This window comes from Macaca thibetana, chromosome 4 (genome assembly GCF_024542745.1).
Source record: "Macaca thibetana thibetana isolate TM-01 chromosome 4, ASM2454274v1, whole genome shotgun sequence".
NCBI classification, from domain to species: Eukaryota; Metazoa; Chordata; class Mammalia; order Primates; family Cercopithecidae; genus Macaca; species Macaca thibetana.
This window is the reverse complement of record NC_065581.1, coordinates 32394347-32410447: the sequence shown is the minus strand read 5'-3', so window position 1 is coordinate 32410447 and position 16101 is coordinate 32394347. Positions and strand designations below refer to the sequence as shown.

The 16101-nt window shown below is 49.7% G+C and overlaps 1 protein-coding gene and 2 long non-coding RNA genes across 3 annotated transcripts; 1 reads left to right on the top strand and 2 right to left on the bottom strand.

The window, feature by feature from the left end:
• Positions 1 to 10538: 10538 nt before the first annotated feature.
• Positions 10539 to 11442, bottom strand: LOC126953239 (uncharacterized). Its single transcript, XR_007725159.1, has 2 exons — positions 11295 to 11442; positions 10539 to 10815 (listed from the first exon to the last, which is right to left on the bottom strand). It is a non-coding gene; the product is annotated as an uncharacterized LOC126953239 (long non-coding RNA).
• Positions 11443 to 11586: 144 nt separating this feature from the next.
• Positions 11587 to 14227, top strand: ZBTB12 (zinc finger and BTB domain containing 12). The gene is made up of 2 exons (XM_050788605.1): positions 11587 to 12005; positions 12516 to 14227. Exon 2 carries the CDS (start codon positions 12536 to 12538, stop codon positions 13913 to 13915), a length of 1380 nt encoding a protein of 459 aa, XP_050644562.1. The 5' UTR covers positions 11587 to 12005; positions 12516 to 12535; the 3' UTR covers positions 13916 to 14227.
• Positions 14228 to 15158: 931 nt separating this feature from the next.
• On the bottom strand, positions 15159 to 16071 carry LOC126953238 (uncharacterized). The gene is made up of 3 exons (XR_007725158.1): positions 15897 to 16071; positions 15572 to 15605; positions 15159 to 15186 (listed from the first exon to the last, which is right to left on the bottom strand). It is a non-coding gene; the product is annotated as an uncharacterized LOC126953238 (long non-coding RNA).
• Between the last annotated feature and the right edge of the window lie 30 nt (positions 16072 to 16101).

The window sequence follows — 16101 nt, the reverse complement described above, 5'->3', positions numbered from 1 at the left end:
CTCCAGCCTGGGTGACAAAGCGAGATTCCATCAAAAAAAAAAAAAAAAAAAAAAAAAAAGGGCCAGGCACAGTGGCTCATGCCTGTAATTCCAGCACTTTGGGAGGCCAAGGTGGGTGGATCATCTGAGGTCACGAGTTCAAGACCAGCCTGGCCAACATAGTGAAACCCTGTCTCTACTAAAAATACAAAAATTAGCTGGGTGCGGTGACACGTGCCTGTAGTCCCAGCTACACGGGAGCCTGAGGCAAGAGAATCACTTACACCCAGGAGGCGGAGGTTGCAGTGAGCCAAGATCACACCACTACACTCCAGCGTGGGTGACAGAATGAGACTCTGTCTCAAAAAAAAAAAAAAAAAGTAACCTCCTTTACTTAACGTCAAGTGAGTATAGATGTCAATGCCTTTGTTTCATTTTGTTTTATTTTTTTGAGACGGAGTTTTGCTCTTGTTGCCCTGACTTCTGCAATGGCGCAATCTCGGCTCACTGTAACCTCTGCCTTTCAGGTTCAAATGATTCTTGTGCCTCAGCCTCCCAAGCAGCTGGGATTACAGGCGCCCGCCACCATGCCCGGCTAATTTTTGTATTTTTAGTAGAGATAGCGGTTCACCATGTTGGCCAGGCTGGTCGCAAACTCCTGACATCAGATGATCCGCCCACCTTGGCCTCTCAAAGTGCTGCAATTACAGGCGTGAGCCACTGTGCCCAGCCAAGATGTTAATGTTACCTACAAAATGCCTTCATCGAAGTAGCCAGACTTCAGTCAGGCATGGTGGCATGCTCGTAGTCCCAGATACCCAGGAGGCTGAGGCAGTAGGATCACTTGAGCCTGAGAGTTCGAGCCCAGCCTGGAGAACACAGTGAGCGTCTATCTCATTAAGATAATATATATAGTGCCCAAGGGCACCATAGCCTTGAAAAATGACACCTTTTTTTTTTTGTAGAAATAGGGTTTCACCATCTTACCCAGAGTGGTCTTGAAGTCCTGGGCTCAGGTAATCCTCCCACCTTGCCCTCCTAAACTGCTGGGATTACAGGTGTGAGCCACCGCCCTTGGCCTCACACATAAAATTAACCATCAGGCCGGGCGCGGTGGCTCACGCCTGTAATCCCAGAACTTTGGGAGGCCGAGGCGGGTGGATCACGAGGTCAGGAGATCGAGACCATCCTGGCTAACACAGTGAAACCCCGTCTCTACTAAAAATACAAAAAATTAGCCGGGCGTGGTGGTGAGCACCTGCAGTCCCAGCTACTCGGCAGGCTGAGGCAGGAGAACGGAATGAACCCGGCAGGCGGAGCTAGCAATGAGCCCAGATTGCGCCACTGCACTCCAGCCTGGGCGACAGAGCGAGACTCCGTCTCAAAAAAAAAAAAAAAAATTAACCATCACAGAGTCATCAATGTGGTAACCAATCTCTCTCTTTTTTTTTTTTCTTTTTTGAAATGGAGTCTCACTCCATCACTCAGGTTGGAGTGTAGTGACACTATCTCGGCTCACTGCAGCCTCTGCCTCCCAGGTTCAGGCGATTCTCCTGCCTCAGCCTCCTGAGTAGCTGGGATTACAGGCACACACCATCACACCTGGTTAAGTTTTTGTATTTTTAGTAGAGACAGGATTTCACCATGTTGGCCACACTGGTCTCGAACCCTCCCAAAGGCGATCCACCTGCCTCAGCCTCCCAAAGTGCTGGAATTACAGGCATGAGCCACTGCGCCCAGCCTGGTAACCAATCTCTAAAGAACACATGGTACCACCCAGAGAGAATGAGATAAAGGCCAAGAAGGCCAAAGGCATCAACAGAGGAAAAGGTCAAGACAGGAAAGGACTGAGGGTTTATAGAACAGACTGAAATTATAGAAGGAAGGGAGCCTGGATACAGGAGTGTCATGGAAACCAGGGAAAAGTAGTGGATCAAACAGTGTGGTCAAGTATGTCACAGACTGCAGAAAGCTCAAGTGAGATGAGCACTGAATAATATCCATTAGATTTGAAGCCGTTAAATCTTTTTTCCCAAGAAGCAACAGTCTCATGGCTGGTGTACAACTGCTTCAGAAAATAGTTTGGCATTATCAGGGAAGCTGAACAGGTGCAGACCTCAACATCCAGCAACTCCACTCTTAGGAATATGTGGATACTTGCTACTCAGACTGTGGTCCACAGACCGACAGCATCAGCATCAGCAGGAGCTTGTAGAAATGCAGAATCTGGCCAGGCACAGTGCTCACGCCTGTAATCCCAGCACTTTGAGAGACTGCAGCGGGTGGATCGCTTGAGCCCAGGAGTTCAAGACCAGTCTCGGCAACGTAGCGAGACCTGGTCTCAAATTGAAAAAATAAAAAGGGGCCGGGCATGGTGGCTCATGCCTGTAATCTCAGCACGTTGGGAGGCTGAGGTGGGCAGATCACCTGAGGTCAGGAGTTCGAGACCAGCCTGGGTAACATGGTGAAACCTCATCTCTACTAAAAATACAAAAATTAGCCAGGCGTGGTGGCACGTGCCTGTAGTCCCAGCTACTTGGGAGACTGTGGCAAGAGAATTGCTTGAACCGGGGAGGCAGAGGCTGCAGTGTGCCACTGCACTCCAGCCTGGGCAACAGAGCGAGACTCTCTCAAAAAAAAGAAAGAAAGAAAGAAAGAAACGTAGAATCTCAGGCCCCACCCAGACCTACTGACTCAGACTCCAAATTAAAACTCCAGATGACTCATGTTCATGCTGATTTCGAGAAGCATTTAATCTTCAAACCCTCTTGCTCACATTAAAAGAATTTTGCAAATTATGTACCCTTTGCATGTTTTTATGCTGCTATCTAAAACCTTCCCCAAATGTTTAGTTGCAAAAGAATGCCATTTCCAGTGCGTTGTAAACATGGATCTTTTTTAAAAAGTGTTATTTCACTTTTTAACCATTCCCTTCATGATTCATTTTATTTTATTTATTTGTTTATTTTTTGAGACACCAGTCTCACTCCGTCTCCCAGGCTGGAATGCAGTTACGCCATCTTAGCTCACTGCAAGCTCTGCCTCCCAGGTTCAAGCGATTCTCCTGCCTCAGCCTCCCAAGTAGCTGGCATTACAGGCACCCGCCACCACGTCTGGCTAATTTTTGTATTTTTAGTAGAGACAGGGTTTCACCTTGTTGCTCAGGCTGGTCTTGAACTCCTGACTTCAGGTGATCCACCCGCTTCAGCCTCCCAAAGTGCTGGGATTGCAGGCATGAGCCACCACACCCAGCCCAATTCATTTTATTTATTTATTTTTTATTTTATTTTTAAGACAGAGTCTTGCTCTGTCGCCCAGGCTGGAGTGCAGTGGCACGATTTCGGCTCACTGCAACTTCTGCCTCCCAGGTTCAAGAGATTCTCCTGCCTCAGCCTCCTGAGTAGCTGGGATTACAGGCACAAGCCACCACGCCCCGCTAATTTTTGTATTTTTAGTAGAGACGGGGTTGCCCCATGTTGGCCAGGCTGGTCTTGAATTCCTGACCTCAAATGATTCACCTGCCTCAGCCTCCCAAAGTGCTAGGATTATAGATGTGAGCCACCATGCTGGGCCCATGATTCACTTTTAAAGTATGTTATTGTAATCTTCTTTAACAGTCAGAAATTTCACATTGTTCTATTTCTTCTAAATTCTTATTTTCACACTTCTATTTCTACCCCCAAGATATTATCCTAATGTAATTAATTTTGTGCTTTAAAGCCTTCTAAGCCTGAGCAACATGGCAAAACCCTGTCTCTACAAAAAGTAACAAAAATTAGCTGGGCGTGATGGCATGTGCCTGTAGTCCTAGCTACTCTAGAGGCAGAGGTGGGAGGATTGCCTGTGCCCGGGGAGGTCAAGGCTGCAGTGAGTCATGATTGTGCATTCCAGCCTGGGCAACAGAGTGAGACCCTGTCAAAAAAAAAAAAAAAAATGAGCAAAGAACTTGAATAGATATTTCTCCAGAGAAGACACACAAATGGTCAACAAGGACATGAAAAAATGCTCAACATCATTAGTCATTAAGTCAATGAAAATAAAACTATAATGAGTACGACTTCATATCAACTAGAATGTCTATTTAAAAAAAAAAACAGAAAATAACAACTGTTGCCAAGGATATGGAGAAATTGAAGCTTATGTACAATGTCCTGGTGGGAACATAAAATGGTGCAGCTGCTGTGGAAAACAGTTTGGCAGTTCCTCGAAAGGTTTAACATATAGGGTGGACACAGTGGCTCATGTCTGTGATCCCAGGCTGAGAGGAATTTGGGAAGCTAAGGGTGGAGGATCGCTTGAGCCTAGGAGTTCGAGACCAGCCTGGGAAACACAGCAAGACTTCATCTCTACAAAAAAAAAAAAAAAGGTCGGGGGCAGGTGCCGTTGCTAACGCCTATAATCTCAACACTTTGGGAAGCCAAGGGAGGCGGATCCCTTGAGCTCAGGAGTTTCAAAGCAACCTGGGCAACATGGTGAAACCCTGTTTCTACAAAAATACAAAAATTAGCCAGGCATGGCGGTGCACACTTGTAGTCCTAGCTACTAAGGAGGCTAAGGCTGAAGGATTGCTTGAGCCTGGGAGATGGAGGTTGCAGTGAGCCAAGATCACACTACCGCATTCCAGTCTGGTCAACAGAGACCCTGTCTAAAAAATAATAATAATAAAAATTTAAAATTTAACATATAATTGCCACATAATCCAGCAGTTCCACTCCTAGGTATATACCCAAAAGAACTGAAAATAGGTATACAAACAAATTCTAGTATTATAAGCATCAATTAAAAAACAATGAATGAATTACAGCTACACAAGTCAATAAAACCATAATGTTGAGTGAAAAGGCCAGCCCCAGAACATGTACAGTATGATGCATCTGTGTGATGGTCAAACAGACAAAACTAAACTGTCTGGGAACACCTACAACTGCACAGATACTGAAACTATTACAATAAGCAAGTGAAGTATACACGGTCATACCTCAGAGATATTTTGGGCTTGGTTCCAGATCACCTCAATAAAGTCAGTCATATCAACGACTTTTTGCACACAAGTTATGTTTACACTGTACTGTAGTCTATTCAGTGTGCAATAGCATATGTCTAAAAACAATGTATGTAATCTTAATTTTAAAATACTTTATTGGTAAAAAATGCTAACAGTCATCTGAGTCTTCAGTGAGTTGTAATATTTTTGCTCGTGGAGGATTTTATTTTGATATCGATAGCTGCTGACTGATTAGGGTAGTGGTTGCTGAAGGTTGGGATGTCTGTGACAATTTTTTTTTTTTTTTTTTTTTTTTTTTTTGAGATGAAATCTCACTCTGTCGCCCAGGCTGGAATGCAGTGGTGCAATCTCGGCTCATTACAACCTCCATCTCCCGGGTTCAAGCGATTCTTCTGCCTCAGCCTCCCGAGTAGCTGGGATTACAGGCATCCCTACCACATCCAGCTAATTTTTGTGTTTTTGTGGAGATCAGGTTTCACCATGTTGGCCCAGGCTAGCCTCGAACTCCTGACCTCAGGTGATCTGCCCACCTCAGCCTCCCAAAGTGCTGGGATTACAGGAGTGAGTCACTGCGCCCGGCCAACAAATAAGACAACAATGAAATTTGCTGTATCCATTGACTCTAACTTTTATAAAAGATTTATCTGGGCCAAGCACGGTGGCTCATACCTGTAGTCTCAACACTTTTGGAGGCCAAGGCGGGAGTATCACTTAAACCCAAGAATTCAAGATCAACCTGGGCAACATAGAAAGACCCAGTCTTGCCACTTTTAATTAAAAAAAAAAAAAAAAAAAGTCTGGTTGCGCTGGCTCACGCCTGTAATCCCAGAACTTTGGGAGGCCGAGGTGGGCAGATCACGAGGTCAGGAGTTCGAGACCAGCCTGGCCAACATGATGAAACCCCATCTCTACTAAAAATACAAAAAATTAGCTGGGCGTGGTGGCAGACGCCTATAATCCTAGCTACTCAGGAGGCTGAGGCAGGAGAATTGCTTGAACCCGGAAGGCAAAGGTTGCAGTGAGCTGAGATCACACCACTGCACTCCAGCCTGGGCAACAGGAGCAAAAAAAAAAATTAGCCAGGAGTGGTAGCATGCGCCTGTAGTCCCAGCTACTCCGGAGGCTGAGGCAGAAGAATCAGTTGAACCTCGGAGATGGAGGTTGCAGTGAGCCGAGATTGTGCCACTGTACCCCAGCCTGGCAACAGAGCAAGACTCCGTCTAAAAAAAAAAAAAAAAATAGCCCAGGGAAGTCGAGGCTGCAGTGAGCCTGGCTTGCACCACTGTACTCCAGCCTGAGCAATAAAAACCACATTTTTTTTTAACAGGGTCTTGCACTGTCACCCAAGCTGGAGTGCAGCAGTACAAATAAGGCTCAATGCAGCCTTCTCCTCCCCGGGCTGAAGAGTCCTCCCACCTCAGCCTCGTGAATAGCTGTGACCACAGGCTGCACCACTTCCCGCAGCTTTTTTTTTTTTTTTTTTTTTTTTTTTTTTTTTTTTGCTGAGACTGGGTTTTGCCTTGTTGCCCAGGCTGGTTTCAAGTGATCCTCTTCCCTTGGCTTCCCAAAAGTGCTGAGTTTACAGGCATGAGCCACCATACCCACCCTTGTACCCTCTTATACATTTTAAATTTTGAACAAAACTTTATAATTTGAATTTCGAATTGTACTTATACTTTTTGAATTTTGAACAAAACTACATTTTGAATTTTGAACTTTGAATTTTGAGTTTGTAAACAAAATTTTGCAAACTCTATTTCTTTCCTTTCTTTTTTTTTTAAGACGGAGTTTCACTCTTGTTGCCCAGGCTGGAGTGCAGTGGCGTGATCTCAACTCACTACAACCTCCGCCTCCCAGGTTCAAGCGATTCTCCTGCCTCAGCCTCCTGAGTAGCTGGGATTACAAGTATGCACCACCACGCCCAGGTAATTTTTGTTTTGTTTTGTTTTGTTTTGTATTTTTAGTAGAGACCGGGTTTCACCATGTTGGCCAGGCTGTTCTCGAACTTCTGACCTCAAATGATCCGGCCACCTCAGCCTCCCAAAGTGCTGCGATTACAGGTGTGAGCCACTGCACCCGGTCCTACAAACTCTAATTCCTAACTTGACAGCTTTTTGTATTTCTGCTCTCACGAATGACTCTATGAAAAAAATAAAATAAAATGAACAATTTTTTTAGAAACTTGGGATACGGATTAGGTCATTTGCAGGGACACAGGCAGGCCTGGGGAGGACAACCTGATCCAGGTATCACAGGCCCGAAAATCAGTTGCTCAAGCAGCAAGGATGACAGAGGGTAGCAGAGCAGACTTGGTGAGGCTCAGAGGATACAATGTTTGGCGAGAAGTGGAAGAGTCTTTTTCTGTCTGGAATTCACAAGGTGCTGGGAGAATCTGCCTCCATTTCCCCAGAGAGACCTGGAGCTGGGCAGAGTCAGCAAGGGTGTGTGGAGGACTTGGACGATGGCAAAGGTGGTGGGCTGCAGGGAGTAAATTCCCTCTGAGGTAGGAGAGGGAGGGAAGAGCTTGTCTGGAGGCAGGTTGAGGCTGGGAGAGGGCTCCGAAGAGCTAGGGATAATGAGCTCCGAGGAAGGAGGAGCCAGCATTGAGGAGCAGTCAAGGGGATGGATGGGAGTTCAGAAAAAGTGGTTTTGCAGATGGATGGGAGTGGTGCAGGCACTTTGTTTTCATATGGCTTCTTTCCCCAAGCAGTGAGCCCCTTCCAACATTGCCAAAACTTCCTGCAGTTTTCACCAGGGTTCCTGCACTGAGGGCAGAGCTGAGTGCAGATCAAAGGAGAAAGAGAAAGAAGTTGGAGGTTTTGTTGTAATGCAAGACGGTTTCATCAGCCTATGGATTTAAAAGTCCAGACTGACTTACCTCTTCCTTTTCTATAGGTTGCTCAGGGAATATGGTTATTCTAGTGTGTGTAAGCATCGTTCTAAAAACTAAGCCCACAGCCTAAAATACTTTGAATGTCTCAGAGAAATGTCTGATGTTTGCTACAGTTTTGGATTACCAAGGCCACTCCTTACCTCTATGAGTAGCCAAGGGCAGTGCTCTAAGCTGTGAGCTAGTTTCTCTCAGACACGCCGACAAACATACACACCCCTTTTCAAAGTAAGCTGTTATGGACTCATAGGACTGCCAAATACTTCAGAGAGTAATCCCTCCATTTTGTTAAAGAGAATACTGAAACCTGGGGAGCCTTGATGACTTGAAGATGGACTGCAACCTGGACCTTCTGTCTCCTAGTTGTTCCTTGCATCCCTAGTTAAATTTTGTTTCCTTTTAAAAATATATTTACTTTTATTTGTTATTTTATTATTTTCGAGACAGGTGTCTTGCTTTGTTGCCCAGGCCGGTCTCAAACTCCTGGCCTCAAGTGATCCTCCCACCTCAGCCTCCCAAAGTGCTGGGATTACAGGCATGAGCCACAGTGCCCAGCCCAGATTTTATTTCTAAAGCTCACTAAGAATCCTAATTTTTTTTTTTTTAAAGACAGGGTCTTACTCTGTTGCCCAGGCTGGAGTACAGTGGCACTATCAAGGGTCACTGCAGCCTCAACTGCCTGGGCTTAAGCAGTCCTCCCACCTCAGCCTCTCGTGTAGCTGGGATCACAAGCACATGCACACCATCATGCCCTCCTAATTTTCTTATTATTTGTAGAGATCAGGTCTTGCTATGTTGCCCAGACTGGTCTCAAACTCCTGGGCTCAAGGGATCCTCCTGCCTCGGACTCCCAAAGTGCTGGGATTATAGGAATGAGCCTGACCCAAGAATCCTACATGTATCTCCTAAATGTATCTGTTCTTGACACCACACCAAGGCATTTGTACTGCAAGCTAAGGACAGGAGAGCCCCTGGTTTTATACTGGCAGAAGTTGGTGAAGAAGGGACAAGGATCTAAATGACAGCTTGTGCACCTCTGCTTGTCTTTATGCAGAGCTGTAACTGGGTGGGCTGGACACTTGAAGGATTCATTGGCTCTCAACTCCACCTGCCACCAAGGACTACCTGTCTTAAGCCATGGACTGAGATTAGGCCCCCTGTCCCATCCACATTCCCAGAAAGGAAAAGTAGCAAGAAAGGGATAGGAAACAAAATTTTACCAACTCTAATTCTTAACTTGACAGCTTTATGTATTTCTGCTCTCAATGAAATGTGAACTGTTCTTCTGAGAAGTTTGGCAATGAGGAAAAGAAGAGATGAGAGAGAAAAACAGAAGTTTTAAAGTTATTTTGGGTCAGGCGCAGTGGCTCATGCCTATAATCCCAACACCTTGGGAGGCTGAGCCAGGCAGATCACCTGAGGTCAGGAGTTCGAGACCAGTCTGGCCAACATGGTGAAACCCCATCTCTACTAAAAATACAAAAATTAGCTGGATATGGTGGTGGGCGCCTGTAATCCCAGCTACTTGGGAGGCTGAGGCAGGAGAATCGCTTGAACCTGGGAGGCAGAGGTTGCAGTGAGCCAACATCATGCCATTGCACTCCAGCCTAGGTGACAAGAGCAAAACTCCAGCTAAATAAATACTTAATTAAAATTCTTTTGAAAATTTCACAGTACATCTCCCAAATTAGGAAAAGGGAAACAGAGCCATTGTTTACTCAGCATCTACTGCATGCCAGGCTCATTTAAACCTCACACTAGCCCTGTGAGGGATCAGGGCCTTCAGGATAAAAATGCTTTCAGATGAACTAAGGATGGGCGGGGGAGACAGAGATAAGGACACTGTGATTCAGAGAATTAAGTAACTTGCCCAAAGGGCCTCAGTTAGTACAGGAATATGGCTTTTATTTTTTAAAAATGATTTGTGAATCTGGCAGCCTTCTGAGCCAGAGTAGGCTCAGAAACTCCTAGGAATGTGGCTTTAAGCCTAGGTGCGTCTGACACAAAATCATGTGTTCTTCCTCAAATCTACATGGCCTAACTACAAAGAGAGCAGTTTAGAACAGACTTTTAGATTCCACAGAAGGAACTGGGTGCAAGCATAAAAATCAGATAATTTAAAAGAAAAAGGCAAAGAGTCAAGGTACCACCTAAACGCTGTCTACGCTGCCTCCGCCCTCCTGCCAAACAGCATCCCTTGAGTTCAAGAATTCAGTTTCAGCTCAAGCACAAACTTTTTATGGGTGGATGCTGGCTGAGCCAAAGAGGAATTACTTCAACAATCATTTGTTGCATGACCTTTTTTGGTTTTTTGTTTTGTTTTGTTTCAAGGAGTCTTGCTCTGTCTCCCAGGCTGGAGTGCAATGGCGCAATCTAGGCTCACTGAAATCTCCACCTCCCAGGTTCAAGCGATTCTCCTGCCTCAGCCTCCCCAGTAGCTGGGATTACAGGCACCTGCCACCGCGTCTGGCTAATTTTTGTATATTTAGTAGAGACAGGGTTTCACCATGTTGGCCAGGCTGGTCTCGAACTCCCGACCTCAAATGATCCACCTGCCTTGGCCTCCCACAGTGCTGGGATTACAGGCGTGAGCCACCACACCCGCCCTATTGCATGATTTTTTTGTTGTTGTAGTTGTTTTGCAAAACATAACCCACAACATAATTCCTGCAACCAAGAAGTTTATAGTCTCATGGGGAAACCAGATATTGAACACATTATAAGAAACTTCATCAGAATTGAAACGTAAGGAAAACGCACTATTCTCCTGAAGGACGTAAAAAAGAAATCCAATTGGCAGGAAACAGTGGCACCTTCACACAGACTTGGATAGGTGGGGAAGTGAGTGTAAGTATCAGGTGAGAAGAAGGGAAAGAGAAGGGAACAGCCTTCAAGATGCTCCTAAATGCTGTCGCTGAAGCTGTGGAGACCGTAACTTAGTCTGAAAGAGACAAGAGAAAGAGAAGGCCCGGGCGCAGTGTTGAAGGGAAGTTTTGTTTAGAGCTGGACATTTTCAGTCTGGAGGAGAGGTGAGAAATAAGGGGGATGGTGCAGTGGAAGATTAGAGTAGAATCATACTAACATAAATCACATCATTAAAATTAGTCCTAGGGTTAATTATATACTAAAGGTGAAATGGGCAAGGTCACAGATAGCACAAGTGGAGGGCGACTGTCTTGGCAAGAAGTTAGGATTAATCCTGAGAATGGAGGGGAGTGCGGATGTGATTTTAAAGGACTGACATGGAGTGGAGGAGAGCTGAGGGCACTGGATCGTCTGGTTTTGTGGCAAGTGAAATCATATTTCAGGCCTGAAGGGCTGAGGCGGTTACTAGCTTTACAAGAGTTGAAAAGCCTGGAAATGTGGCTGGAGCCACTGTGAACACACTCAGCAGCGGAGGCAGGCGTGGGCAATACCTACCAACAGCTCTGTTAGCCACAGGTCGGTTGGGCCCCTGAGAGGTGCCGCTGATGCACCCAGGGCAGCGCTCTGCACAGCTGGACCGGAGAGGCACCACCCCTGGGAGCAGGTGACAGCGCCGGCAGCCTAGAGAACGGGTGCGCGCGCGCGCGCTGCGGGATGCGGCGCAGGCGGGGCGCGCGGGGACGCGGAGCGGGTAGCGCCACGGGCAGCCGGGATTGGGGGGCGGGCCCGAGTGAGCGGGCCTCCGCGCGGCACTTGGCACGCACGCGCAGACTGGCCGCGGGGCCTGGAGGCACAGAGGAGGGGGAGCGAGAAAGAGGGGGGTGTGGAACGTATTTCCGCTCTGGCGGACAAATAATCCCGGCCAAAGAGGAGGCAAGGCCGTCCGGCCCTTTAACCGCGTGGGGGTGCTGGTGAAGAAAGGGGGGTCGGGAAGGGGGGATCCTGCTCCTTTAATTCCCTCCCCTCTTCCTCCTCCCCGAGTCCTAGCCGACGCCGCCGCCGCGCGCGCGGGGCCTGGAACACACGGCGCGAGCCGCCCCCGCCCCTCCCCCCTTACGCCCACGCGGAGCCGGCCCCGCGCGCGCGCCCCGTGCACCCCCGCGCCTGCGCGCTGCCCAGGCCCTGCCCGTGTGTGGGGGGCGCTGCAGGCCCCGGGGGGGTGGGGAAAATAGGGGATAAAAAAAACAGCGCGCGGAACCGGGCCAGGTGAGAGGAGCGTGCACTCAGGGTCGTGGGGCTGGGGGGGCGTGCCACGGAGCTCTGAGCGTGGGGGCAGGGCGTGCACGGTGCGTGCAGGCGGCGGGGGGAGGACGTGAAAAGCGCGTGCAAACGTGTAAGGGGGGGGGCGGAGGAATGAGGCAGCCGGTAAAGGGGGCGGGGTGAGAAGAGTCTGCAACCGGGGCCACCTCGGCGTCCAGAGCCCCAGGCCTCTGCCCCTCCTTTTCTCCGTCCTTCCACCGTGGGCGCGCGGGCTCGCCCCATCCTAGCGGGCTGCTGGGCTGGGGGGTGTGGACGCCGCTGCCCCGCCCCCGAGAACCACGCCTCCCTCCTCTCAGAGGGACAGCGCCTCCCCAGGGTTGGGGAAACTGAGGAAGAGATCTGAAGACCGGGAGATCGGATGCCGGGGGGCTGGGCAAGAATGGGGGCGAGGGTCCTGGAGCCTTGGCTTCGGAGAGCCAGAGACCTTTGTCTCTGACCGGTTTCCTTCCCAACCAGGGTTGCCCACCCCCGCCACAATGGCCTCTGGGGTGGAAGTCCTGCGCTTCCAGCTGCCTGGCCACGAGGCCGCTACGCTACGGAACATGAACCAGCTCCGAGCAGAGGAGCGGTTCTGCGACGTGACCATTGTGGCTGACAGCCTCAAGTTTCGAGGCCACAAGGTCATCTTGGCCGCCTGCTCACCGTTCCTGCGGGACCAGTTCCTGCTGAACCCCAGCTCAGAGCTGCAGGTCTCCCTGATGCACAGTGCACGCATCGTGGCCGACCTGCTCCTCTCCTGCTACACGGGCGCCCTGGAATTCGCTGTTAGGGACATCGTCAACTACCTGACAGCCGCCTCCTACCTGCAGATGGAGCACGTGGTGGAGAAATGCCGGAATGCTCTCAGCCAGTTCATTGAGCCCAAAATAGGCCTCAAAGAGGATGGGGTCAGTGAGGCTAGCCTTGTGAGCAGCGTAAGCGCCACCAAGTCCCTCCTCCCTCCAGCCAGGACCCCAAAGCCAGCCCCGAAGCCCCCACCCCCACCTCCTCTACCCCCTCCACTCCTGCGGCCAGTGAAGCTGGAGTTCCCACTGGATGAGGACTTGGAGCTGAAAGCGGAGGAAGAGGATGAGGATGAGGATGAGGACGTGTCTGACATCTGCATCGTCAAGGTGGAGTCGGCCCTGGAGGTGGCACACCGGCTCAAACCCCCTGGAGGCCTGGGAGGGGGTCTGGGCATTGGAGGCTCCGTGGGTGGCCACCTTGGGGAGCTGGCCCAGAGCAGCGTGCCCCCCAGCACTGTAGCCCCACCACAGGGTGTGGTGAAGGCCTGCTATAGCCTGTCCGAGGACGCAGAAGGGGAGGGCCTGCTGTTGATTCCTGGAGGCCGGGCCAGCGTGGGGGCCACCTCGGGCCTGGTGGAAGCAGCAGCGGTGGCCATGGCTGCCCGGGGGGCGGGGGGCAGCCTGGGGGCGGGGGGCAGCCGGGGACCCCTGCCTGGGGGATTCTCGGGTGGAAACCCCTTAAAGAACATCAAATGCACCAAGTGCCCGGAAGTGTTCCAGGGCGTGGAGAAGCTGGTCTTCCACATGCGGGCGCAGCACTTCATCTTCATGTGCCCTCGCTGTGGCAAGCAGTTCAACCACAGCAGCAACCTCAACCGCCACATGAACGTGCATCGTGGTGTCAAGTCACACTCGTGCGGCATCTGCGGCAAGTGCTTCACACAGAAGTCCACCCTGCACGACCACCTCAACCTGCACTCGGGAGCGCGGCCCTACCGCTGCTCCTACTGCGACGTGCGCTTCGCCCACAAGCCTGCCATTAGGCGGCACCTCAAGGAGCAACACGGCAAGACCACGGCCGAGAACGTGCTGGAGGCCAGTGTGGCCGAGATCAACGTCCTCATCCGCTAGCCGCGCAGGCGTGGAGGCCAGGAGGCTGGGGTCCCTGGGCTGGGTGGGAAAAGGGCTCTTTGGCCCAGGAGAATTGGGGGGTGGGGGGGTCTGGGGCAGAAAGGTAAGAGTAGGAGGCTGAGCAGATGCACACATCCTGAAAGAGGGAAGATGATTCCTTGGAGAGAAGACTGTTGCTCTTCAGAGTGCAAGAAGCTGGAGCTGGGGACAGGGTTCTTGGAGTAGGCCAGGGAAATACGGGGTCCCAGAGAAAGATTTCCTTCTCTTAGAGGTGCATGTGTATGTGGAGGGAGGGAAAAGGGTCCTATAGAACAAGGGAAGACAAAAATGTTTTATTCCTGGCTAAGGCTGCCCAGGGAAAGGTTCTGACATTTCTCCAGATAAGAAGGGTGGGTGGGTGGGTGGGTGGGTACAGGGAGGGAATTTGGCAGGAGGACATGCTCCTGCTTAGAATAGACCTGGGGTGAGGGAGTGGTAAGGGGAAAAGATTATTGAGTCCCAGAAAAGGAAGGGGGAGACAGTTCTTGCATGCTGGGGAAATGGGACTGCGAGTATGAGGCTTGCTGAAATTTGAGGGAGAACAAAGACGCCAGGTAAGAGAACATGGGGTGTGCATCCTGGGTAGATATTGGGAAGTGGGGGTACAATAGCAAGAACAATGGATAGTCATGGGGGTGGGGGGGTAGGGCACTTAGAAAAGAAAGAACACAAGAAGGGCTCTTGGGAGGGAGGGAGAGGAGTAGAGACATACAGTATTTTTTAAGAAAAAACATATTTTTTAGGATTTTTTCTGGAGTTTGGGGTTTTAGTTTTTCTGCTTTTGTTTTCCACAAAATAAAAAAACAAAAAAAAAAACCAACTTTTTTTTTCTTTACACTCTGGCAACTGCCTGTACATGACTATCCTGCCCTAGACAGCCTCGCCCTGTGATGCTGCATTAATACCTGGAGGTCACAACTCATGCATGTCCCTTGCCTGAAGGAGCCCAGCCCTAAACATAGGAGAGGAGTGTGACAAGTGAGCTCCTCTGGTCAGGGACTCCCCCAAGTCCCCGCCCCCAGCCTTCCATCAGTTCTGCTATCTCAACACTTAGCCAGGTACTTCACGGTACAAGTGATGGCAGTCGTGGGGATGCACATGAACTCTATTTGAGGGACTTAGATCAGTGCTAGGGATGAGCTACAGGTGGCCAACCTGCCCACGGAAATTGTAAGCAGGAATCTGTGTTGGTCATATTTTGTCTGGGGTAATGGTTCATGTCTTCAGGAAAGCTAAAAAAAAAAAAAAAAGCTAAGTTTGGATTAAGGTGCAGGGAAAACTACAATTCCCAGAAAGCTCTGGAATAGTTAACCAAAGAGAACTACAGTTCCCAGAAGGCCTTGAATTGGCCTCAGGTGCCCCACCTGCCTGTGTCAAATACTGCGTGTGAAATCATACAGATATTTTCTAACTCGACCAAAACGTAATACCTAAAAGGATGGTACCCTAAATACAGCTATCGAGGTTGTCTATCTTGGTGTACATCATTTATACTTAAAGTGTCCGCTGGGCTATGACCCACGGAGTACCTGACTGTGCTTATGAAGTGTTCGGCAAAAAAGGTTTACTTACTGCAGTGTCACCAGTCAGTAATGACGTTCGGGCCGCTGGGCTTACCTGGATCCCTAATGCGTGTGGAGGTGTAACACGCCTGATATAAACAGAAGAGACATTTTCCCACAGGTTTTCAAAAGGGCACGCTGCTCCAGGGGGCATGAAGCAATATGCTAGAAGCAGCCAAGAACAAAGGTGTCCTCCGCGTCCCTATCGCCCTCTTCTTGCTCGTTAGAAAGGCGAGGCCAAAACTGAGGCCGAGCCTTCTATCTGGTAACCCAAAAACTAGAAAGGCAGAAAAGCAACCAGAGGCGGGAAAAGCCCAAGCAGGCCAGAGGAAATACAGCCGCTGCCGAGAGCCGGGAGGTTCAGAAGCTCCGCTTGTTACCTAAAACCAGATGGGGACAGAGACGCCACACCTAGGCCCAGGCGTGCCTCGCCCTCGGTCCCTGCAGAGCTGAGGCCAGGAATGACAGGAATTCTCCCTTGCAGCTCCCAGCTTAGGACAGTCACAGCCATCTCCGAAGCCGCTGTCAGGGGAAAATGGCCAGAAAGCGTGTAGCGGCTCCTTTAAGGCTCCTCCTCGCCCTCCC

Bases quoted from the DNA above. Each gene is read 5' to 3' on its own strand.
- ZBTB12 (XM_050788605.1), top strand. From the start codon at position 12,536: ATGGCCTCTGGGGTGGAAGTCCTGCGCTTCCAGCTGCCTGGCCACGAG.